We start from the raw sequence: 24,895 nt of genomic DNA, 5'->3' as shown, positions 1-24,895 counted from the left end.
CATTCCAGTCATGAGGCTACCAGATGCCCGTGTAGCACAAGGGAAGGCATGGATTGGTGGCACAATGTACGCAACTTCATCTGAGTATTAAAATAATGCACGGGAGGCAACATTCCTTCTTACTTGCCGGGGAGGTAGTTTATTTATAATAGCAGGGTTGGAGTAAAAAGTGTAGGAAACATATAATGTTGTGACCCAATGTGTCCCATTATACGGTCATTGTTTGTTACATCTGACGGAAGTTGGGTGGGTTTTGTGGCATCTGTTAAACCCAATATCCACCTAACTGGGGTCCATTGTGGCAAGGGTCTACTGTATAGTAAAAGTAGTTTCATGTTTTCAAATGTTGGATATTATACAATGTGCATAAAAGTACTGTAGCTGTTGCAGTCTGCAAGGACCTGTATGCCATGTGATCCTAAGTATTTCAGGTGTAGGCTGCTGATGCCATCTGGTCCTGTGCTTGTCGAGTTTTTTGTTTTCAGTTAATGTAATGTGCCATTTTGGAGTGAAATGAGTTGTGCTGGTTGAGAACAATAGGACTGCCTGTATAGAGAGAGAAGAATAGGACTGCCTGTACAGAGAAGCTTGTTTTTCTTACTCAGTGCATACTGGTGTAAGAAGACTTACTTTATACAGTGGTTTACGAGTATGTTTGCTAGTTCCTTGTAAGAAGGCATGTGCTTGGTGTTGGAAGTGATGGTGGCATGGGTCTTGGAGGTGCTTTTTTGTAAATCAGCAATGCTGTTAAGTGTTTTATAAAGCCGAGTGGGGATTGTGGGGTGGTTTAATGCTCTTACAAAGGCTTTCCAGTTTTCCATTTTCCTTGGTAATTTTGTTGTCAATTTCACTGTGTAATTACTGACACCCTGTGATGGCGTCGTATGTGTGAGAGAGGGAAGTTGTATTTGAGATGAATTTTTTTTACGTAGCAAGCAATAGCCAATGCATAATTTTGGATTGTGTCCTCCGCTGGCTCGTGAAATATGGTGATCGTCTGCATTAAGAATAAACTTGCTGAATTTCAAAATGTGCCTGTCAATGCTTGTGATGGGTGTGTTGTTTAATGCAGTGCAGTTTGGTTTCTTTGGTGAATTTTGTCCAGTTTACTTTTTTGTAGTTTGTGTAAGTGACTTCTGATCACTCTGGTTTGGAGTGTATGCTTGTGGTGATGATGGTAGGGAGGTAATCTGAGAGGAGTTTGGATTTCAGTGCCAGGTGGTGATGTGTGAAAATGTGAGTGAACAGAATGTGATGTCTGTGGAGGAGGAAGAGCGGAGTGCTTGGCGTGGGAAGTGCATAGATTGTGAGGTGTTACTGAGAATGTACATGTTCTTGGTATTTCACAAGACACCTACAACCCAGACCAAGCTTACTCTCCTTAGACCACATTCTGTTCATCCACACCTACCTCCTTGAGCTACTTCCAAGCTCACTTTCCTAGTCCTTAATATTGCCCTTAATGTACCTGCAACCCTTCCTCCCCACTGTACCCATTCTCACTGTGCTGTACTTACACAAAGTCCTGAAACTCTTTTTTAGAATCCTGTGGAGTAGAACTTTTACCACCAAATACTTGACTACCTCCACCTAGAAAAGTGTTAGTAGTTCCACCTGCAAAGAGACAAAAGTATTTATACAATACAATATAAAATATCAAGACCGAGAACAATGTACTGCAGTCTATAATGACAGGTAACAGTCTGGCACTATATCAAAATAGGCAACTGCAATTGTCATGTAAGTTTCATTGTACTGTATGCTCGAGTACATAATAAAAATATTAACACTATCATCATCTTCATAATCATGATCCTTTTTCCCACCTAAAGATTGGGTGAGGTTGGATCCAGAAACAAGAAGAGAAAGAACGTACAAGTGGCAGAATTATTAACAATACACTCAGCAAAATAGGCACATACTGTATGTCATTCACACATCGTTCATGCTCGTGGAATTCTGGTTCCATGTCACAGGTCTAACCATTTGCATATAAAACAAGGTTAAGATAATGTTGTTGTTCTTGTGGCCCCAGTATCATCTGCCTGTGAACCCAGTGGACTTGAGGATGAAGGTGCCCATCTCATACAGTCCATCTTCCTCCTTATGAAAGCAAAGGAACTGAAGGATGTTTGTATAAAACTGGCAACAAAGGTACCACCATGTGAAGGATTACCTCTCCAGCACCCAGTTGGGATGATATGATGATTAATGACGGATGATGACGATGATGATGGTGGTCATGATGATGAGGGGGAGGATGACAAGGATGATGATAATGATTCACAAACTTTTTTTTTTTTTTTTTTTTTTTAATGCAAGGAGGAAGGAACCAAAGGCCAGAGGCTCACAAGACTGTTCCCTCCATGTCAGTCATTCTAATGCCTACGGTATCAAGTTAAAATGGGGTTCCAAATGCTTACTGTGTACTGCTTCTCTGTACATACTTAATCTACCCAAACAGATCCCCTGTTGGTTTCCTAGCCTCATCAACTTCCATACTTCACTTCATTACACACTCATTTATCATACCATATACTTCCTCAGTTTACAATGCCTCCTCCCACCTTCAAACTGCCTCACATATACAGCTTTGCCATCTTATCTATATACATTCTGTCCATTTATCCACCTCCCCTCACCCTGTCTCCATTTATCCACTTTTCCTCATCCAGACTGACCGATGACCTGCTCGGGTGAAAAGTACTATTGGAGCTCTTTCAAAGTCCCCCTTAAGATAGTGCAATGACTCTCTTGCTGCTTGTGTTATGGTAAAAGACGGAGGTAAGTATACACGTTTGTTTTGCAAGTTAGCGAGTAGGCTTAATTAAAAATTAGGAAAAGTTATAGTAGGACTCGCCTAAGTTTGCGGCTGTGGTGTGGACCGCACCTGTGTACAGTATTGCCACGTTTTCTATACCGTTATCTCTCTCTCTCTCTCCTGGCAGGAGATGTGAGCCACCCTGAGTACTTTTGATTCTTTTATAAGTTGTTTATAATTGTGCTTTCTTTTGTTAATTTGGTTTTGTTATATTTAGTGATATTTATCATTTTTTGTATACGGCGACAGATGACCCGTTATTGCAGTATCATGATTGATTTTCATTCATTCATTCTCTTTCCCCTTCCTCCATCTCTCTCTCAGCCTGACAATGCCTCCACATCATTTCCACACCACCCCTGAGATCAAGGCCACCGACTGGGTGTGGAAGTGTTGCCGCTCGCGAGTGAATAATGTTTTTTTTTTTTTTACTTCCGTATTGGCATATGGCTACTATTTTGTCCTATATATTAGCTTATGATTATAAATGTGATTATTCCTCGCCCTTAAAATTACGGTAAAAGCCAGTAAATGTGAGCATTTTTCCCTAGCAACACCTGTACAAGCTACGTTTGGGTCTACGGAGGGGTACGTACTTTACCTTAGGCCAGACTAGGTGTGTCAGTATTGCCACTCACAAGAATTATATGAATTATTTCTTTTACTTTGGATATTGGCATATTTCTTCTTTTTTCAGGCTCATTCTCTTATATCCATAACTGTAATATTATTACCCACCCTAAAACTACGCTAAAAAACATTAAAAGTGACTACAATTTCTTTTAGCAACACTGTACAATATGTATGTCATGTTTCTGTGTTACTGTATAAATATTTTATGCATAATAAGATTACTGTTGATTCAACCATCATAATACACAAGTGTAAGTTTTATTCATCTGAATTTATCGTATTTGTGTTGCCTTGTACATAAATAGCTTCCGTTTCACATCGCAAGTTGGGGAAACGTGGCACCATTGTACACAGGTGCGGGCCACACCACAGCCGCAAACGTAGGCGAGTCCTACTATAGGCAATTAATGAGTTAGGTGACAAATTAAAAGGTTATGAAATGAGACTGGAATGGTGAGTGCTATGGCAGTGTATGTCAAGGAAGTGGAAGCAAAAGTGTTGGGCAAGGTAGATAACTTAAAAACTAGGTAGGCTAAAGTTGAGACCAGGCTAGATGATAGTGTTGGCTTCCACCCAGTAATGGAAGAATGCAAGACTAAGGTATGTAACACTGACTGGAGTGCATTTATTTGAAACAGACTTTAGGTTCTACAAGATGAAAGTGCAGGATAAGCCTGGCCTTCTACCACGTAGGGATTTGTTGATTAGGCATCAGGAGGAGTTTTGTGCTAAGGGTTCTATGGGGAAGCATTTTCGCTTCCATGGGTGAAGGATACATGACATGACTGAGAGAGCTGATGACTTGTCAGCAACTCCTCAGAGGACTCAGTCTCTGTTAATGTGATAGGAACTAAATAATGCAGCTTCAGGCAGGTCTGAGGAGATACTTAGGAAGTGCAGTACAGTGATCTTACTGGGATGTTTCAAGGATAGCCATAAGAACTTAGTTAGCTGTGCTTTTGTTACCATGACTTGATGCTGGTTCTGTGATCCTCAGTTGACTGATTGGCATCAAGAGTAGGCTAGAAGGTAAACAGAAAGGTGTGATGTTTATGACTATTTTAGTCATGACAGGGGCTTGTATGGTAAAGTCAATCTTCACCTCAATAGTGTAGAAAAAGATAAGTTAGTTAAGGTTCTAGATGAGAGGCATGTTTTAGGAAGTAATAGAGAGGTGGAATGAGGGATAGTTGATGGCAGAGCTGTTAACAATCTAATCCCTGAGATGAATGATGGTAGGGTAAGTGTGGTGAGATCAGATCATCAGACAAGTCAGGACTTCACCCCAGTCACAGATAGATAATCTGAAGATTTCTGAGGAGGGATGCAACATTACATCTATGGCTTCTAAGAGTGTTGCAATCTTGACTGAGGATTTAAATAATCAAACAGGGCTAATTTTAGCTTGTCCACAGTCCAACTAGATCAAGATGTACTGTAGCTACCATAAACATTACGTGCAGTGAGCCCTTAAGTTTTGCGTCTAATTGGTACCATAAGGTTGGCAAGAAACCAAAATTTTGCAAACTGAAAAGTATTAATTCAATGGTAAAAAATCTAATTGGTTCTACAGTCCCTCCCAAAGTCACTTTTTCTCACTTATAAGAAACAATTCTCATGAAACAAGATACCACAATAGCTGACAACCATATAAATATCATAAAAATACTAAGAAACAAAAAATAAATAAATCACCAGCCAGAAAAACCTTTGTTTTATTCTCTACTGAATACTTTTTCTTCTTCACACTGACTTGATACTCACGACATTCTTTTCTCTTCTTGCCTCCATCCTTTGAACTTCCCAGTATTTCACTGCCACCACTATTACCTGGTCCTCCAACGATTGAAGAGGAAGCCATAATACAGTACAGGAAGACCACACAAGAACAACAGCTGAACGAAGGGAAAAGCAAAAAAAAAGTGACCGTGACTGCGATCACTACCAGAGCACCAAACACACAGTCTCACAGCTGGCGGGAACTGTGAAAACATCATGGCGGACAACAGCTGACGATTGCCTTGCCCACCGGCACCCCAGATATTGACGCAAAAGGTGAATTCTTGATCATGAGACATAATTTATTGGAAATTTTGAGCTTCTCTGCGAAAGGTAAATTCGCAAACCCAAATCACGCGTAACATAAGGGCTCACTGTATATGAATGCAAGAAGTATTATTTCAAAATGAGACATTAATTACTTATGCAACTACTGCAAATTATTCCTGACATAATTATGGTTACAGAATCATGGTACCCTATCACTACAAAACTAAATCAGGAAAAATGCGACTGCATAAAACTCATAAAGAAGTTCTATTACACTGATACATGAAATTTAGATCAGTAAACTGGATGCCGAAATATAAGATTCTTTGTTTTTACAAAATTTTTAGAGTAACATACCCAATCTTTTCAGTGTAGATTACACAATGCCCCATTAGATGAGGAAAATGATAAATTACTGTAAAACAAAATAAAATCCGTCATAATAAAACAAGAGCAATATTATTTTACGTGGCTTCAGTAACTCAAACACTGCCAGGAAAAATTTGTACACAGACAAAGAAGGGAACAGACAATGCATTTTTAAGTCAGGCAGAGAATATGTCGACACATGGTAACTATATCGTACTGTTTATATAAAACTGCCCTAACAACAGATAATGATCTAACAAATCTGTGTGATGTTGGTGAAAATTTTAGTAACAGCAATGATAATATTATCTGACTTCTGATAATATCATTTTCGTTTCGTTTTCATTCCTGAAGGCTTCAACATGCTTCCATGTCACCCAATGGTGGATCTTCATGTTGCTCGATCTCTGGCAGCTTCACTATTCAGTTCCTTAACTTTGAGGTCACACTCAATGACCTCGTCCCAGGTCTTTTTCGGTCTACCTCTCATTACCCTACCCCCAACATTAACACGTCTCACTTTCTGCACCCAATTATCATTCCCCATCCTCTTCACATGCACAAACCATCAATCTACCTCTCCTCATCACAACACCAATTCACTACAGTCCCATCCTACCCCTCAACTCTTCCATCATAAACCTAGCCCCCCCTAGCCCTTGCACTCAAGGATGCACTGCACATCCACCCAATCATTGCCATTTCTCTATGTCTGAGCCAACGAATATCCTCTTCCTTTACTGTCCAGGTCTCACAACCATACAGTATTACACTCATAACATGCTGCATACAAAGATCCCTAAGCATGGAGGGAATGCCCTCTCAATATCAAGAGAGACAACAGCTTCCTGAACTTCTTCCAACCGCTCCTCACTCTAGCCACACAACTAGCTCCAGCCCCACCTCCAGCACATAACATGTCTCCCAAATAACAAAACTCTTTCACACACTCAAGAGACTCACCAGCAAGTTCAATCTTTTCATGCCTGGCAATATCCATGTGCTCTCCCTGACACACCACACACATGAAATCAGCATTCTGACACACACACCACTCACACGAAATCAGCATTATCTCGCAGTCTACCTCGAATACCACTACGACTCTTATGCACCCACTTGTCATAAACACTGCACAAGATGGAATCACTTCCCACGCCCCTGTGACAAATCGCATACGACCACTTTCTCTCTTCTTTGAAAATGCCATCCCCAGTTCTAGATACCATACTTTAGTTATGGCCTGCCTTTAGAAGGCACAGCGATAATCTTTTTGCCAGTGTGTGTGTGTGTGTGTTCTTACCTAATTGTTCTTACTTACTTGTATCTTTACAGGACTGAGTGAAGCTCGTACTGTCCCGTGTGTTAAACCATTTTTATCACACATATCCTTAAATCTATAATATTTTGGCACATACTATTTCATTTGGTAGTGCATTCCACTGATCAATTGCCCAATTTGGGAAACTGCATTTCCTTACATCTTTATTGCCTCTCTTTTTATGCAGTTTTTTGCAGGGTCCTCTTGCTGATGCTTCCCCATAAGTTATATATTCATTAATGTCTATTTTTTCTTTCCCTGAGATGCATTCATATAGCATAATCATGTCTCCTCTTTTCCTTTTCTCCTGCAGTGTTGGTAGATTCAGCTTTTCTAGTCTTTCTTCGCAGCTTAGATCCCTAAAGTTTGGTACCCATTTTGCAGCTACCGTTTGTACTTTTCAATCTTATCTATGCATTTTTGGAGATCAGGATTCCAGATATCTGATGCATACTCCAGGGTTGGTCTGATGAATATTATTATCTTTCTATGCATGTCTTCATTTATATATGTGAATGCTATTCTCATATTAGCAAGCAATGTACAGTATACATGTTTTGTACCTTCTCACTGATATGGTCAGCCGGAGATAGTCTGTTAACGATAATCACTCCTAAGTCCTTCTCCTGTTCTGATATGTGTTGGATTGATCTTCCTAAATTATATTCCCAAACTGGTCTTTTACCACTTTTACCAAACTTAACTACATGACAGTTGTCTACATTAAATTCCATTTGCCGCTTATTGCTCCATTCAAGAAGATTCTTGTAGCTCTTTGCAAGAATCTGTGATAGTAATTTTCCTTTGTATTTTTGCAAAGACTGACGAAAAGAGAGTATGTGAGTGAGGTGGAGGGGGGGAGAGGGAGGGGGAGGCCAAGGATGAGATGGAGGGATGGGGTGGAGAGGTATATGAGAGAGGGGGGTGTGAGTTGGGAGCAGGGCAGTGAAATGGCGGGGGACAGGGTGACGTGGAGGCGATTTGTTTATGGCCACCCCAAACGGGATTGAGGCATCTGGCAATAGATAGATAGATAAAGATATTTTTGCATCATCTGCAAAGAATATTTAGATAGTTTTCATTTCCAATGTTGCTGTCTATGTTATTTCATCCATCCATCCATCATCCAATCCTACATTGCCCCATGAGGAGCGTAAGAGACCGGGGCTAGGCAGTTGGTCCCGACATTTAAGATGAGAGTGACCAGCCTCACTCATCCCTGAGTGGCATTACATGAGCAATCAACCCCAACCATCCCTTGGATATAAACCTTCACCAGCTCAATCCGACTGGAGCACAATAATTACCCACTAAAACCACCAGGTGCCAAAATTTGGTTATATGGTAACCACCCAGCATAGTAAATGGTTTCCTGGTGTACAGGAAACCATTTGGCTTGTCACTCAGTGTAAAGTCACCCACAGGCAGAAGAGGAATGAATGAAGGAAAGACAGAAGAGGGAGTGTAAAGTTACCTGCAGGCAGAAGGACAAGAAAAGAATGAAGGAAAGGATGACAGAAGAGGATGGAAGGAGAGAAGAATGTATACTAAAAACATAATTGGTGCAAGCACTGAGCCCTGTGGAACTCCGCTGGTCACTTCCCTCCATGATGTATAATATCCCCTTAGTACTGTTCTCATTTCCTACTGAGAAAATTCTGCATCCAACAGAACAGATTGCCTTGGATACCTCCTTGATAGTACAGTTTCCATAAAAGTCTTCAGTGTAGTACTCTGTCAAATGCTATCTTGAAATCTAAATAGATACTGTCCACCCATCCTTCTCTTTTCTGTAATGTTTCTGTAACTCTATCATGGTAGCTTAATAAACTTCCATCCTTACTCATCACACTACCCAAGCACTTAAATGTACTCACATTTTGCATTTCCTCCTCGTCCAACCTCACTGTACATTCACTGACTTCACTTCACTCGAAGACCACAACTTTACTCTTCCCTACATTCACCTTTTGATTCCATTTCTTATACACACTCCCAAACTCATCCACGAAGCCTTGCAGCTCCCCTTCATCTTCACTTAACAATACAGTATCATCTGCAAACAACAGTACAGGAAATTTCCAAACACAGCCCTCTCTCACTAGGTTCATTCCAACATCCACTGGTTTTTCAGCTTCCATATTTTCCTCCTAGGTGCATAAGTCCTCCTTTTCATCACCCACTCCTTAAGCACCATGTCACATATCAATAACTTGTGCTGCTGCACACACTCCTCGCTTCCTATAACGTTAACATCCCTCAGTAACTTGCTATCAGCCCTCCTGACCAGGAAATAGTCTATCTGGCTGCTATTTCCCCCTTACTCGTATGTAATCAACCTACTACTATATCTCTTTTCCTAAAATGTGTTGCACACAATCATGTTCATTGCCTCCTCAAACTTGAGTATCTTTTCCCCTTCCTTATTTCTTGTACCATATGAACATCCCCCATGTACTCCTTCATATCCTTAAGCTGCCTCACCTACCATACATGACCATTTAAGTCCCTTCTCAAATTACAATCTCATTATCCCCCATACCACTTACTACAAGTATTATGTCATCCCAAAACCTATCCTTCTCTACCTCATTCAAGCCTGCCTGTGAAGCATATGCCAATATAAATGCAACCATTTTCCCACCGAACAAAATTTTCACTATTACGATCCTACCGCCTACTTGCATAACATTCATGACATATCCCACCCATTTCTCCACAACCAGCACACCCACATCACCATGACCATCTGTCCTACCCTGCTAAAACAACTTATAATAACAATCCCTTCCAGCACCCTTTTTATCTGATCCACCCCTAGATCGGACTTCTTTCACACATCCCACATCCACCCACCTCCTACTCAATGTCTCAACAACTTCTCCTGCCCTACCCCTCAAACTTCCCATATTCCACACGCAATTCTGAGTCCCCTGGGTGATTTAGTGTTCTCAGGCTTGCTTTAAATTTCATTCTTTTACTTGGTTATAATCAGTAAATATAATAAAGGGGAGAGACATGCCACGGGCCCCACCCACTACACAGTCCCAGGTCCAGGCAATGGATCTGGGACCCCTAGCCCACCAGCCTTGACCAGTGGCTGTGGTAGTGGCCTTGGGACACCCTGCCAGGACAGCTATAGGGACATCCTCCAAGCATGCCTTGGTACTGTAACTGCCCCGCCAATATACACCTATTGACAGGGCAGCCTCCTGGGGTGCTGCTCCAAGATTCAGGCCCCTCTCTATTGGGTGGAAGTGGCAGCCTCGGAACCGCAATGCCCTGTACCCTCTAGCACAGGTTCGAGCCCCATCTCACCCTGACCACACAATCTATGCTCCCCTCAAAAGGTTTGCCACTAGGTAGGGGGGGCCAAAGAGTTCTGGCCCCATGCCCTTGTTGATGTCAATCTGTGATGTGGTGGGGTAGGTTGTGCGATATATAAAGTGCATGTGGTGTAGTGTACGATATAGTTAGAGGAAGTGTTTGGGAGACCATGCTCGTCTACAAAAGGTTAGTGTCACACTGAAAAGGTCAGCAAAGGGGGATGGTTATAGGTAGCTAGTGAAACAGAAGCTCCAGCTCTCCCTTTCATCAGCATTCCCATTCCCCTCGGGAGTACCACCCTGTTCGGCTGGTGCTACAGCCTCCTCCGACAATTAGTAACTACAAACATTTTACAACTCTTAGGTAAGTTTCAATAAGGCTACTTCACTCATTCCAAAACTTCTATACAGTACTTCACCTAATCACAAGATGCATAATGTAACTGCCAAAGCACTATCAATTTTGAGCCTGACATATATGATATTATATGCCCATCAAGCTTCCATAAATATTCATTTCTATTCCTCCCCTTCAGTTACCAACGAACTCCTCTTTACTTCATCCACCAGTTCTGACACATAACCACATAATGTGGGAAGGAGGTGGAAGGGAACATGGGTGAAATAGAGGTGAGCCTTATTCCTGACTGGTTTCACCTGTGGCTTCTTCAGGAGTACCCCTAAAGAAGCCACAGGTGAAACTAGTCGGGAATAAAGCTCACCTCTATTTCACCCGTGTTCCCTTCCACTTCCTTCCCACACTTGTCATAATGTCTCTACATAACCATAAATGTCACACCCTTCCAGTCCATCATTGCACTCTCATAGTTATTTCATACAATGCTGTCACATTACACTCCACAATGCCACATAACCAAACAGCTTTACCATTAACAACAATGTAATAATAATAATAATAATAATAATAATAAATATAATAATAAAAATAATAATAATAATAACAATAATAATAATAATGGCTAATTATAGGGTAACAATTTAAAGAATAGTACTTGCACTATGCTAACCTTGATTTGGAGGATGGTAGTTCCAGCATCTTGTTCCATATTTACAGTTTCCCTTTTGGTAAAAATTACAAACTTGCTTATTATTTCCAACTCCAGGTTGCTGCCCATACATTCTGTGGTGTAGCTTCCACTACCTGAAAATACAGTTATCATGTTGTTGTTGTTGTTCTTGGCCCGACTTATCTGAATGTGAATTCAGTGGACTGCAGACCAAAGCTGCCCTTCTACTGCAGTCTACCATTCTGCTTTTGGGAGACAGGAAGGGATGTCGATAATACAATAACAGTGCTACCATATAATGGTGTCCCTCTCCAGGATCACAGTAATTATACCAGTGTTGTTGTTGTTGTTAATCAATCCCAGCCTGTCTGGATGATCAGACCCATCAACCACAGGCAAGTAACTGCCCTGGCAGGGATGTTCCATGAAGTGAAATGATGTTCCCTTGTGGCTGACAGCCCTTCACTCTGACACGGAATGAGGAAATGTGTGGAAGTTTGGTTCCTAAGTGGATGCCACATTCTCCACTCAGTTAACCACTTAAACGCGGATCGTCGCTTTTGCGACGGTCGGCCCAAAGGACATAACGGCGGATCGTCGCGTTTGCGATTTGAGTAAATTTTGAATAACCGCGGGCAAGCAGGCTCCAGCTGGTATTGTCTATCAGTACCGCCACCCTTGAGCTACGTTTAGCACACTTGACCTTTGTACTACTGACCTCGGTTGTTGCCAAGTTTCATTTTTTTTACCCACCCACGCACCGATGCGCGGCCCTCCCTCGTCGTGCGATATGGCAGTGCGCGGACGGCTCATATGTGTCAATCTGCGCCTTCCTCTCGCAAGCACTTTATGCTATTTGGAAACGCTTGTTTCCCCAGTTGTCACACTAGGATTTTTTCGTGCAGTTTGCCCCTGTTTAGCGTCAGTCCACGTGAATCTTCCAAGGTGACATCATGTCGAATTCAAGCTCTTCCGAGTCTGTGCCTTCCAGCCCTCCGAAAAAGGGTTTTGTGACCTCCACCCCGTTCAAAACCTTACCAGGAACTGCTAAGGGACTGAGTGACTCTGCAATAGCCAGTGAATTATTGAAAGTGTCCATGGATTATGGGAGTGACGTCGGTGTTTGGTCAAGCCTGGCAGAGTCGGACACGCAATCGAGTGCTGAGTCTGAGGTGCCAGAAGTGACTGTTTCTGTGCCATGCACCTCAACAGGCAAGGCTCCTGTGAAAAGGGGCCTAGAATATGGAAAGGGGGCCAAGAGGAAAAGGAGTGGTGACCCCGGTTCACAGCCATTGTCCCCTACGCCACGTCACGCCACCGCCAGCCCGCCACGCACTCCCAGCCCCATTCTCTCGTCCTCCTCTTCAGCTGCCCTGTCTCCTGAGTCTTCAGAGTCGCCTTCACCACCTCGGAAGGGAAGTAGACAGTCGACTTTACGTAGCAGAGGTTTCCGTAGGCCCAGTGTTCGTGGTAGTAGGGCTAGAACTTTGTCCCCTAGTGTAAGGCTAGCTCATAAGGTTACTCGCACTAGGCAACTCGCCAGTCACGCCACCGCGAGTGACCTTGAACCCTCTGCTAATCTCCCCACCACCACCACCACTACACCAACACGACCTAGGACAGCCTCTGCCTCACGCACTGTCTCACCGCCTGCCTCACCCACTCCCACACGACCTGCCTCACCCCCCGCCGCCCCCAGCACCTCCCAGCCTAGGCAGGGCACTCTTGATGCCTTCGTGTGGTCAGAGGGCTCAGATTTTGTGCCGGAAGATCTGCCCTTTGGTGACAGTGGGTGTGGAGTTCAAGCTGACTTCCCTGTCCAAGAGGATGGTGAATGCTTGGACTACCTGTTGGCCTTCCTTGACAACGAGGTAAAGGAGCAGATTTGTACCGAGACGAACAGGTACGAGGGGCAATCTGCTGCAGTTCGTGAAGGAGAAGGTGATGCGGCAACGCCATCCACGTCGCGGATGGCAGCATGGGTGCCTCTAACGATCAGGGAACTCTTTGTATTTATTGGGTTGATGTTATTGATGCCCCACAATTGGAAACATAAGCTGGAGGAATACTGGAGTTCAGACGATCTTTGCCCCACGCCAATCTTCAATAAATACATGAGCCGCGATCGTTTTAGGCAGCTCATGACTTACCTTCACTTCATGAACAATGATGAGCCTTCCCGAACTGACCCATTATGGAAAGTGAGGGGAATCCTGAATATGATCAAGGATAAGTTTACAAGGTTCCTGCGCCCTTTCAAGAAAGTGGTGATTGACGAGTCCTTGGTTTTGTTCAGGGGCCGTCTTCGGTTTGTGCAGTATATTCCAAGCAAACGGCACCGCTTTGGAATCAAGTTTTTCGTGCTGTGCAACTGCAAGACGGGGTTCATCTTAGACTTCGTGATTTACACCGCCAGCAATGTCGATTTGGACAAGACTGACCCCCTTGGATTCTCTGGTTCTGTGGTGAAAGTGCTGTTGGAAAAGTACTTTGGCGAGAATCATGTCCTGTATACGGACAATTACTATACAGCTCCTAAACTCGCCAAGTACCTTTCTGAACACGGCGTCAGATCCTGTGGCACTGTCAGGAGCAATAGGGCACACTACCCTGCCTTCCCCGAGGCTGAAAAATCAAAGCGGGGAGACGTGCACCTGAAGAAAACTGACAAGATGCTTGCGATCAGGTGGCATGATAAGAGAGTCGTGAATGTGCTCACCACAGTACACAAGGGGGAAATGCTGGCCACAGGGAAGGTCGACAGAAGGACTGGCGAGCCTGTGATGAAGCCTGATGCTGTCATTGACTACAACGTCAATATGCGGCTGGTGGACAAGTCTGACATGATGATCGGAGAGATAGACTGCCTGAGGAGGAATCGTCGCTGGTACAGGAAGGTGTTCTTGCACTTGATTGATATGTGCATGCTGAACGCCTTCATCCTGTATAAGATCAAGAACAGGAAGCCAGCAAACTACTCTCTCCAACGATTTTCTAAGACTTGTGTCTACCAGCTGCTTCAGCGTTATGGGCAGGTACTGGCATCAGGTCCCAAGCGCCACCCTCAGACACCTCCAGACCGCCTACAGTGTCAGGACTACCTTCAGCGACACCGCCTGGAGCCACTGCCTGCCACTGCCAAGAGGGGAAAAGCACTGAGGAGGTGTCATGTGTGCAGCCACACTCTCAGGCAGGACAGAACATTTAGGCGCACCTCCTTGCAGTGCAAAGAGTGCAAAATTCCCCTCTGTGCTTACCCGTGTTTCTCTGACTACCACAGCCTGACTAGATATTGAAAATAAGGGTAAGATTCTTGGAAATAATACTGAAAGTGACAGTGATACTAGTGTTTAGTTTTCTTTTACGTACTGACAGTGACAGTCTGATGAGTGTAAATTAGTGTATGTACTTGTAAAAGCACTGACAGTGACAGTGTTTTTTGGTGTAAATAATTGTACATAGTAATAATATAAGTATTGCGAGTGACAGTCACTCCAGTGTAAGAAGTTGAAAGCATATGTTCCTATTCTATGTTCTGACAGTGACAGTTTGTTGTGTAGAAAATATTATTTTTATAACAATGGACAATGACACTGATGAATAAGGCAAAAAACGGACAGCTAGAGTGAAAGTGAGCGACAGAAATGAAGTGCGAGTGGCCGACCGGAGCGAGAATAAAGTGCCTGCCGTAAGGCTGAATAAACTCGCGCCGCGGTGGTCTTCCTTATTCCCGATTCACAATACTGGCAGTGACAGTGATTTTTATGGCCGTAATAGTGACAAGCGAACGTTTGCGAAGTACTATGAAGGAAAATAATGTAGTATACGTGTTTTTAGTCGTGAAAAGGGAAATGTGTGTTCAGTGACAGGAAGATCGCCGCCGCGCTGCATGTCGGCCGTGCGCTCCGTTCATTATAGCCTTATTTTCAGTGCTTATTGTACAAATACGGATTCCAAACAACCTGTACGTTGTTGTATAAAGTGTACTGTGACAGATTGAGGCTGTGGTAGAAAGAAAACCGGGTTTCTGGAGGTGTGAAAGTGAAGACTTTGTTAACCAACTTTGCAAGTCTTCACAAGTCCTTTGGTAGTCCACGAAGGCTCAACATGTGTCTCAGGAGAAAGCTGAATGTAAGTACTATATGCCATAAAAATTTTAATGTTCTAGGGTTAATCTCTGATTTTTGGCAAATATTTTCCCACAGGTACTCAGACCCCGCTACAACCCAGCCACAGCGGGGGGATCGGCTGTACACAGCCGCGTTTAAGGGGTTAACAGGGGCACCACAGCAGCACTGTAGGCTCCACTTCACCCTGTGATTTGGTTATATGGTTACCACCCATCATTGTAAATTGTTTCCTGGGTTACAGAAAACCACCAGACTTGCCACCTGAAGTGGATAAATAATAAGTGACCGGAGGGAGAGGGAAAAGAGGGGAGAGAAGACACTGTAAGAACAGTGACAAAGGTGAAGGAAGAAGTAGGCAGCATTACATGATGTATGGTAATGCTAAGTCAATTTGTGATGGATGTATTACTGGGAATAAAGAATATTAAACATTAAATAAACAGTATTAAAGGGTCTTACCTGACTCTGGTAAAAAGAGGAAACGGGAAAAAGAAGTGTTTGGAATCATAGGGGCATTTGTCTTCTCAGTATAACAGGAAAAGTATATTGTAGTAATGCATATTGGCACACAGAATAAAGGTAAAGTATATCAAATGAATGAATGTATAGGAGATGAAGAAGTCCAGAATGAAATAAAAACAACAGAAGGCAACATCCGCAATGAAGAGACTGTACAGCTTGAAGCATATATATGCAGGCATATTCAAGAAAGTATATCCAGGGTATGTGAAAACACACACGGAAACCTCAGTCCAGGCTTGGAGTCCCTATTATGCCAAAGATATAGACATCTCATAGCAAGTTCTGAGAAGAGCTACAAAGACTGTAAGGGAATGTAGTCATCTTACGAATGATGTGAGGCTGAAGTTTCTTAATTTGTATTAGCTTTTTATGAGGAGAGAGAGAGAGAGAGAGAAGACCTAACAGAAGCCTTCAAAATAACCAAGAAGCTGGAGAATGTAGACAGAGATCAACAGACTTTTTTCGTATGAAACAGGAGGGACAACAAGAGGTCATAGTTTCAAGATTGAGAAGATGAGATCTTAGTAAGATCAGACTTTTTTACTCAACTAGTAGTGAATGACTGGAACAGGCTTCCTGAATACGTAGTCCAAGCTGAATTCGTTACTGTTTTTAGGAACAGACTTGACAAATTTTGGAAAAGTATGGGATATGGGTACACAACTAGACCTGTAGCCTAACAGCAAAACCCATAATACCGTAAGTGTAAACATGAAGAACGTGACACAGTGATTTGAGCTGTTTTCTTATTGATTTAGGTTATCAAAGAAAATTATTTTAGTACTGTATACACCTCAGATGACTGACATTTGATTTTCAATCAAAATAAATATTGGAGAACAAACAAAATATACCTACTTTGTGATATTACAGAAAGCCACCTAAATGCCTTCGCTCTAGTGTTTATCGCCGAACCCGACATGAGGTTACCACAGTCCACACCAAACAAACTCAAATGTACTCAATTTAAAACCATAAATAGCAGTGGAAACCTAACAGGAAGCGCTGAAACCTAACTAGAGTGTTTCGCCTCCAGGACCCCCAATAATTATAACCTACTTGACCTAGTGCAAACTATGATGTGCATTCATAAAACTGGCGCCATAACAGTATCGTGCGTTAAGAGCGTTCGTTAATCAGTGGCGCAATCGGCTGGCGTTTCAGAGGGGTCCTGGGGTAGTGAAACCACCAAACGTAAAAGTTAAATTAACACCAAGACTTACTTGATGTAGTGCTGCCTACTCCTTCCTTAGCCTTTATCATTCTTTTTCTGTGCCTGCTCCCGTCTCTTCCTCTTGCTCCCATCTTTCCTGTCACTTCTTATTGCTTTTCTTTACAGGTGGCTTTACATTGAGTGACAAACCTAATGGTTTCCTGTAAGCCAAGAAACCATTTACAAAACGCTGGGTGGTTACCATATAACCAAACCATACGTGCTCATTCCGTGTCAACAAGTGGGTTGGTGGAGGGTTAGTGCCCCTCCCCGTAAAACAAATGTCAAATGGCCACTCCTTACGGGATTATGGCGTCTGGCAATAGATAGATAGATAGAACACCAGGACTCAAATGTCTTAAGGTCCCTTGCCCATACAACATTTGGACACAACAAAGAAACCACCACCAAAGAATCTACTATATCTACTGCCAGACGCCATAATCCCGCAAGGGGTGGCCATTTGACATTATTTGTTTTACGGGAAGGGGCACTAACCCTCCACCCAAGGCCTCCACCAACCCACTTATTGACACGTAGGGAGCACGTTTGGTTTGGTTCTATGGTTACCACCAAGCTTTGTAAATGGTTTCTTGGCTTACAGGAAACCATTTGGCTAGTCACTCAATGTAAAGCCACCACAGGGTTGCCAGGTGGGTGGCTGATGTTGGCGCCCAATCTCTCCCGAAAACGCGCCCAAAAAGCGCCCAACCCGTTACTAAAGCCTTGATCCAGCTATGAGCCATAATTTGATGACGCGAATTGTTTTTTCCTTTCTTTATGACTTTATAATAGACAGAACTATATTATAGAAGTGCAATTCATCACTACAGCTTACCTTTATTTGTTCACTTTCCATGCATAGGAAACTATAACTTAGAAACAAATGCGTGCAATTATTTACATGTTTATCTATGGGAAAATAGATTTATGGTACAGTACAAAGTAATTTACAAACTTAGTCTATATTCAGAAGGTGTATAACCCTTTTGCAATTATTTACATGTTTATCTATGGGAAAATAGATTTATGGTACAGTACAAAGTAATTTACAAACTTAGTCTATATTCAGAAGGTGTATAACCCTGTATGTCTATGCTGTACTTCGTATACTAAATGTCTACGACACTTTCGCTGTTCCCAGCTGCATACATATCTTGACAAAACAGCTTCAACATAGACTCATTAGGTACAAAATCATTGCAACATATGCCATGTCTAGCCAGGAATGCTCTCACGTGCATAATGTTTTCGACTGATTTTTGCTGCAGTTTGTTTCTTATTTTACTTTTAATTAATAGACCCAAAAACGAATTAGTGACGTCCTTCTTCTTTTTGATACTGGGGTACCTCACAACGATGCACAACTGTTTCTCTGTTGAAATATCAGTGCTCTCATCTATAATCAATGAATATGTGTTATCACCAATATCATCACAAATGTCCTTCAACATTGATGGGCCTAATACATAGTTAATTATAGCTGTGCATTTAGTTCGGTGGATTGCTAGCTCCTTCGTTGAAATAGCACTCACTAGCTCTCCCAGATGGTCCACCGTCCTAATGCTTGAGTGGCAAGCAATATGGGCAGCAATCCTGGCTTCAGCAATGGGGTGCTTCTGAAAAGCCTAGTATTCCGTCAGATGGCTCCACTGTAGCAGTAAACACATTCCCGCGCTGTTTAAAAAGCATAATTTTATTTGTTAAATATTTACACTGTTGTGTAAAATTGTGAATCATGGTAATGTCATATGCCGTAATATAAATAATACAAATAGAACACGTATATATAACGTATCTTGAATTGTTTATATTTATCATAAACTGAAATTAAAATATCACTGATGGCATGTGATGGCAATCCGCCATTTCAGTGGTCCTATATTATTTAATTTCTGCTACATTTAGTGCAAGTTAGATTCTTAATACATAGTTTGTTCAGAGTGTAAAGTACGCCTAGTGGGTATCTTGACTCATCCAGTCTCTATGTGGGCAGAAATTTAATGCTGAGTAAATACTGGCATTCACCATCATAAATCATCCGGTCTGAGGAACCGTCCCAAAACCAAGATCGTTTACGCGTCATTCTTTGCCCGGTCTCACCGAGGACAGACGACTGTGGAAGGTATACAGTACAAGCCAAGACATCGCCTCCAAGTGATCCACAAGATTCACACGGAGTCAAGTTCAGTATTCACGCTTATATATATATATATATATATATATATATATATATATATATATATATATATATTATATATATATATAATATATATATAATATATGTATATATATATATATATATATATATATATATATATATATATATATATATATATATATATATATTGAGAACACATGAGTAGAGGACTGGTATGTGCACAAGCTACTGACTCAGTCAGTGGAAGATCTTACAAACATATGTGTGTGGACAGGTGGCCTGGAGACAGTTCTCACATGACCATACCATTAGGGACTTGCCAAGTGGGGGCAATGTGTGTGAGATATTGATGATAAGATGACCTTAAGGTATTTATATGGTAGGCACTTGGTGAAATGTAAAAATTAAAATAACCACTAGTTCTCAACAGAAAAAGACAAAACTTCACTGTAACACTTTATTTACAAAAAGCTACAATGATACATGTGAATATGACACTCATGGTGCAAGGAAGCTGCAGGGGAAGGTCTCTCTCTCTCTCTCTCTCTCTCTCTCTCTCTCTCTCTCTCTCTCTCTCAGCTCAACAGTCAGGAACTCACATTACTGAACTATATGTGTTTGTGGGTGTGTCCATTTACGACAGTAATGCAACCAACGTCGGGTACAGGGACATGAGAAATCGGCGTAGCTTAGTTAACAGCTAGAGAGGCAAGATGTGGGAATGACAATCACACAAAGATATCGCTCAGTGAAACACACTGCCTTGTACATAGTCACTTATGAACCAATGACGAATGTTATGAATTTAGCTTGTTTCTACTCTGAGTGAATCCGTGACATTACACGCCATCAAAATAAAATTTTTCCTGGAAACTTGACATCCCTCGTGAAAAAACTTAAACACGGGACTGTCTTGTGGTGCGCATGCGTGAAGGAAGCGAGCAAAATGTTGAATGCCAGTATTTACTCAACATTAAATTTCTGCCCACATAGAAACTGGATGAGAAGAGATACCCACTAGGCGTACTTTACAGTCTGAACAGACAATGCATTAAGAACCAAATTTGCACTAAATGTAGCAGAAATTAAATAATATAGGGTCACTGGAAGGACGGGTTGCCATCACATGCCATCAGTGATATTTTAATTTCCGTTTATGATAAATATAAACACTTCACGATACGTTATATGTACGTGTTCTATTTGTATTATTTATATTTCGGCATATGACATTACCATGATCCACATTTTCACACAACAGTATAGATATTTAACAAAGAAAAATATGCTTTTTAAACAGTGCGGGGAATGTGTTTACTGCAACAGTGGAGCCATCTGGCGGAATACTAGCTTTGAAAGCACCCCATTTTCACTGAAGGATCTATATGTCGCTTTATAATTCCTGTTTGAAATAATGTTCTACCATTAGAGAAGGGTGCAGCATTTTTTTTGTGTTTTTCAGTAGCTGCATGCCTCAACGAATCATCGTAATGAGCTCTAAAGGTCACCTTGCAATACTTGCAAAATACCTTTGTATCATCACCTTGGGCCATTCCAATCCAATCATTCAGTGCTGGATCTTTTTCCCATTCCTTACAGTATTTTTTCCCATATTTGGCCCATTTTCCCATTTTTCTTAACTCTGCTCTAAATGCTGTCTTGACTAATCCACGGTATGGCAAGAGGAGAGACGATGCGCGTTGTGACTGTGACCCACGACAAGCAGCAAACTTCTGTCTTGAGAGCTGAAAATCTGATTGAGAACACACACACACACACACACACACACACACACACACACACACACACACACACAATGAGGCTAGTGATTAACAGCTGCACCTAAAATTCTGACCTTAGTGTGACTCAGGGGTCAAGACCCAAGGGGCTTAAACCTCCCAATGCGTCCAAGGGTGTGAGCCAACGCTATATGCTGTCTTCTAACTCATATCCTGAACTTCATATCCTACATACTTATGAAAGCGCCCAATAGGCGCCCAATCACATTAAAAGGCGCCCAAAAAAGCGCAACGCGCAACCCTTCAAAAAAGCGCGCAAATTCTTTTCAAAAGGAGCCCAATTGTGCGCTTTTCGCGCACACCTGGCAACCCTGAGCCACCAGTAAAGGAAAGAACAGCATTAAGAAGTGACAGGAAAGATGGGAGAAACAGGGAGAGAGGAGGGCAGGCACAGAAAAAGAATGATAAAGGCTAAGGAAGACGTAGGCAGCACTACATCACGTGAGTGGATGATGATCACCACCACCTACCACTACGCATGCATTTTTTTTGTGTAATGTATTTAAAGTCATTCTTGTGAAAAGTAAATATATATATATATATATATATATATATATATATATATATATATATATATATATATATATATATATATATATATAAAGTGATGAACTATGCAAGCCCTGCTTGGGCTTCTAACCTCACTGAAACACACAACAACACTCTACAGACCATATATATATATATATATATATATACTGTATATAAAGTGATGAACTATGCAAGCCCTGCCTGGGCTTCTAACCTCACTGAAACACACAACAAAACTCTACAGACCATACAAAACAAGGCCCTAAAAATAATCACAGGCTGCACAGCTACTACACCCACAGGCCACCCACACCAAGAAACAAAGTCCTCAAAGTCAAGGATCATCTAGACATGAGAGCCACACAAATTCTTGCTGCAGCCCCCACAAACCCACACCATCCACTACACTACATGGCAGCACATTCTCACACACCAAGGAACATCAAAACAACACACAACACATGATATCATACACATAAGCTGTCATCTCTCCCCTCTTTGCCTGTCTCAGACCATCTTCCAGAACCATATCCATACTCCAATCACTTGCTGCTCCATTCAGTCAAAGACAATGCACAGCTGCATGCATGGCCTCCTGATATCCACCCTTCTGAATTCTACCTCCCTTGTGAGGACAGGGTCCACCTGGCCAAGCTGAGATGTGCTTGAGTTATCAGAAGAGGCTAGATGACTCCATTGCTGATGCCTGTCCAGGTTGCAACACAGCACCCCACACTATTAAGCACATTAAGGAAGACTGCATTGCACACAACACCTGCACCAACAACACAACATGCACTCCTTGAGAGTTCTGTGGTAAAGCCTGGTCTTGGTTGTGGCCTTCCTTAGGGGCTGTTTGGCCAGACTGCCTACAGAACAACTATTACTACTGAAGAAGGTACAGTACAATTGATGGCTACAAGGATGATACCATCCTTAAAGGAACTGGCCTATGAGGAGAGACTGGAAAAACAGATGTTACCAACACTGTGTGAGAGAAGGGAAAGAGGAGATTTGGTTACGATGTTTAGAAATGTAAGAGGTCTAGGAAAGGTGGACAGAGAGAATCTTTTTGTATTGGATGAAAGATGCACAAGAGGTCATGAATTTAAATTGAAGAGCAAATGCCTTAATGATCTTAAAAGGTTCTGTTTCCTAACCAGAAATATAAGTACTTGGAATGACTCAGACATATAGGTGGTGAAAGCAAAAAGCATCCATGTGATTAAAAGCTGGATAAAAGTAGATATGAAGACAAAACAATACGAGCTCAGCTTAGTTACCCTTTCAACTAAACTCTCAATTATCTGTCGTCACAATATCTGGTCCAACGCAATATCATGCACTGCTGGCTTGACTCTATTAAAGGAATACCTGGTGAAATTATGCAATATCTGGCACCAAAACAGGATGTAACTGGTGGTTCTGTGCAATATCTGGTATTGAGGTGTATCAACTGGCTTGTAAACGGTACCCAGCTGGCGCTGTATTGTATCATTATTGTATTTTATGCTTAATTTTCATCGTTTACTTATGGTAGTGGCATCATCCACTCACTTGATGTAGTGCTGCCTACTTCTTCCTTCACCTTTATTGTTCTTTTTCTGTGTCTGCCCTCCTCTCTTCCTGTTTCCTCCCATCTTTCCTTTTCAGGTGGCTTTACATTGAGTGACAAGCCTAACGGTTTCTTGTAAGCCAGGAAACCATTTACAACACAGGGTGGTAACCATATTACCAACCCATACGAGTTCCCTATGTGTCAACAAGTGGGTTGGAGTAGGGTTATTACCCATCCTTTTAAAACAACTAACTCTAAGTCAAATGGCCACCCATCACGGGATTACTGTATGGTGTCTGGCTGTAGTTAGACAGACAGACTCGAGGGAAAGTTCTTAGGATAGGGGTTCGAGACAGATAGTAATGAAATACCTGGCTTAGCGCTGAATATTATGTCGATGGATGGTACTAATGAAATATTCTGCATTTTACTGTAATCAGCATAGGGCTTGGCAGAATCTATCTATCTATTGCCAGACACCTCAATCCCGTTTGGGGTGGCCACAAATAAATCGCCTCCACGTTGCCCTGTCCCCCGCCATTTAACTGCCCTGCTCCCAACTCACACCCCTCTCTTTCATATACCTCTCCACCTCATCCCTCCATCTCATCCTCGGCCTCCCCCTCCCTCTTCCCCCCTCCACCTCACTCACATACACTCTCTTTGTCAGTCTTTCACCCTCCATCCCCTCCACATGGCCAAACCACTTCAGTGTGTTCCTCATAACGCTTCCTATCACATCCACATCCACACCACAACGCTCCTTTATATCCTCATTCATCAGCCTGTTTCTCCATGTGACTCCACAGGCTCCTCTTAAATAACTCATTTCCACTGCTCTCACTCTTGACTTGTGTCCTTCCAACAACATCTAAGCTTCACTTCCATAAGTTAAGAGTTGGTATCACAATACTGTCATGTAGCAACTTTTTCACTTCCATGCCCACTTCCCTGTTTCTTATCACTGCTTTCAAGGAACTAGCAACCTTTCTTCCCTGCTGTACCCTTTCAAGCACTTCACCCTCCAAACCTCCATCCTTACTCATCACACTACCCAAGTACTTAAACGTACTCACATTTTCCAATTCCTCACCATCCAACCTTGCTGTACATTCACTGACTTCACCTCTCTCAAAGACCATCACTTTACTCTTCCCTACATTCACCTTTAGATTCCGTTTCTTACACACTCTCCCAAACTCATCCACCAAGCCTTGCAGCTCCCCTTCGTCTTCACTCAACAACACAGTATCATCTGCAAACAACAGTACAGGGAGTTTCCAAATGCTATCCTCTCTCACCAGGGCCACTCCAACATCCACTACCCTACCTTGTACCTCTTTTATTACCCCATCCATGTACAGATTGAAAAACCATGGAGACATGACACATCCCTGTTTCAACCCAACCTTCAAAGAGAAAAATTCACTTAGT

The 24,895-nt window shown here is 42.2% G+C and overlaps 1 protein-coding gene across 3 annotated transcripts in view; it reads right to left on the bottom strand.

The window, feature by feature from the left end:
- LOC145397816 (uncharacterized) overlaps nucleotides 1-17,633 on the bottom strand; it is a 38,984-nt gene extending 21,351 nt beyond the window's left edge. Inside the window, exons 1-3 of one of the 3 annotated variants that reach the window (XM_080270840.1) lie at nucleotides 17,423-17,633; nucleotides 11,548-11,681; nucleotides 1,518-1,614 (exon numbers count right to left, since the gene is read on the bottom strand). In XM_080270840.1, the coding sequence (XP_080126966.1) occupies nucleotides 1,518-1,614; nucleotides 11,548-11,659 (209 nt within the window). In that variant the 5' untranslated portion in view covers nucleotides 11,660-11,681; nucleotides 17,423-17,633. Of the gene's footprint in view, nucleotides 1-1,517; nucleotides 1,615-11,547; nucleotides 11,682-17,057; nucleotides 17,108-17,422 lie in introns of those variants that run through there. The other 2 variants (XM_080270841.1, XM_080270842.1) reach the window with 2 other exon arrangements.
- Nucleotides 17,634-24,895: the final 7,262 nt, after the last annotated feature.

Source organism: Coenobita brevimanus, chromosome 43 (genome assembly GCF_032717465.1).
Source record: "Coenobita brevimanus isolate Jiangsu-jjx chromosome 43, ASM3271746v2, whole genome shotgun sequence".
NCBI classification, from domain to species: Eukaryota; Metazoa; Arthropoda; class Malacostraca; order Decapoda; family Coenobitidae; genus Coenobita; species Coenobita brevimanus.
This window is presented reverse-complemented; position numbering and strand designations above follow the sequence as displayed.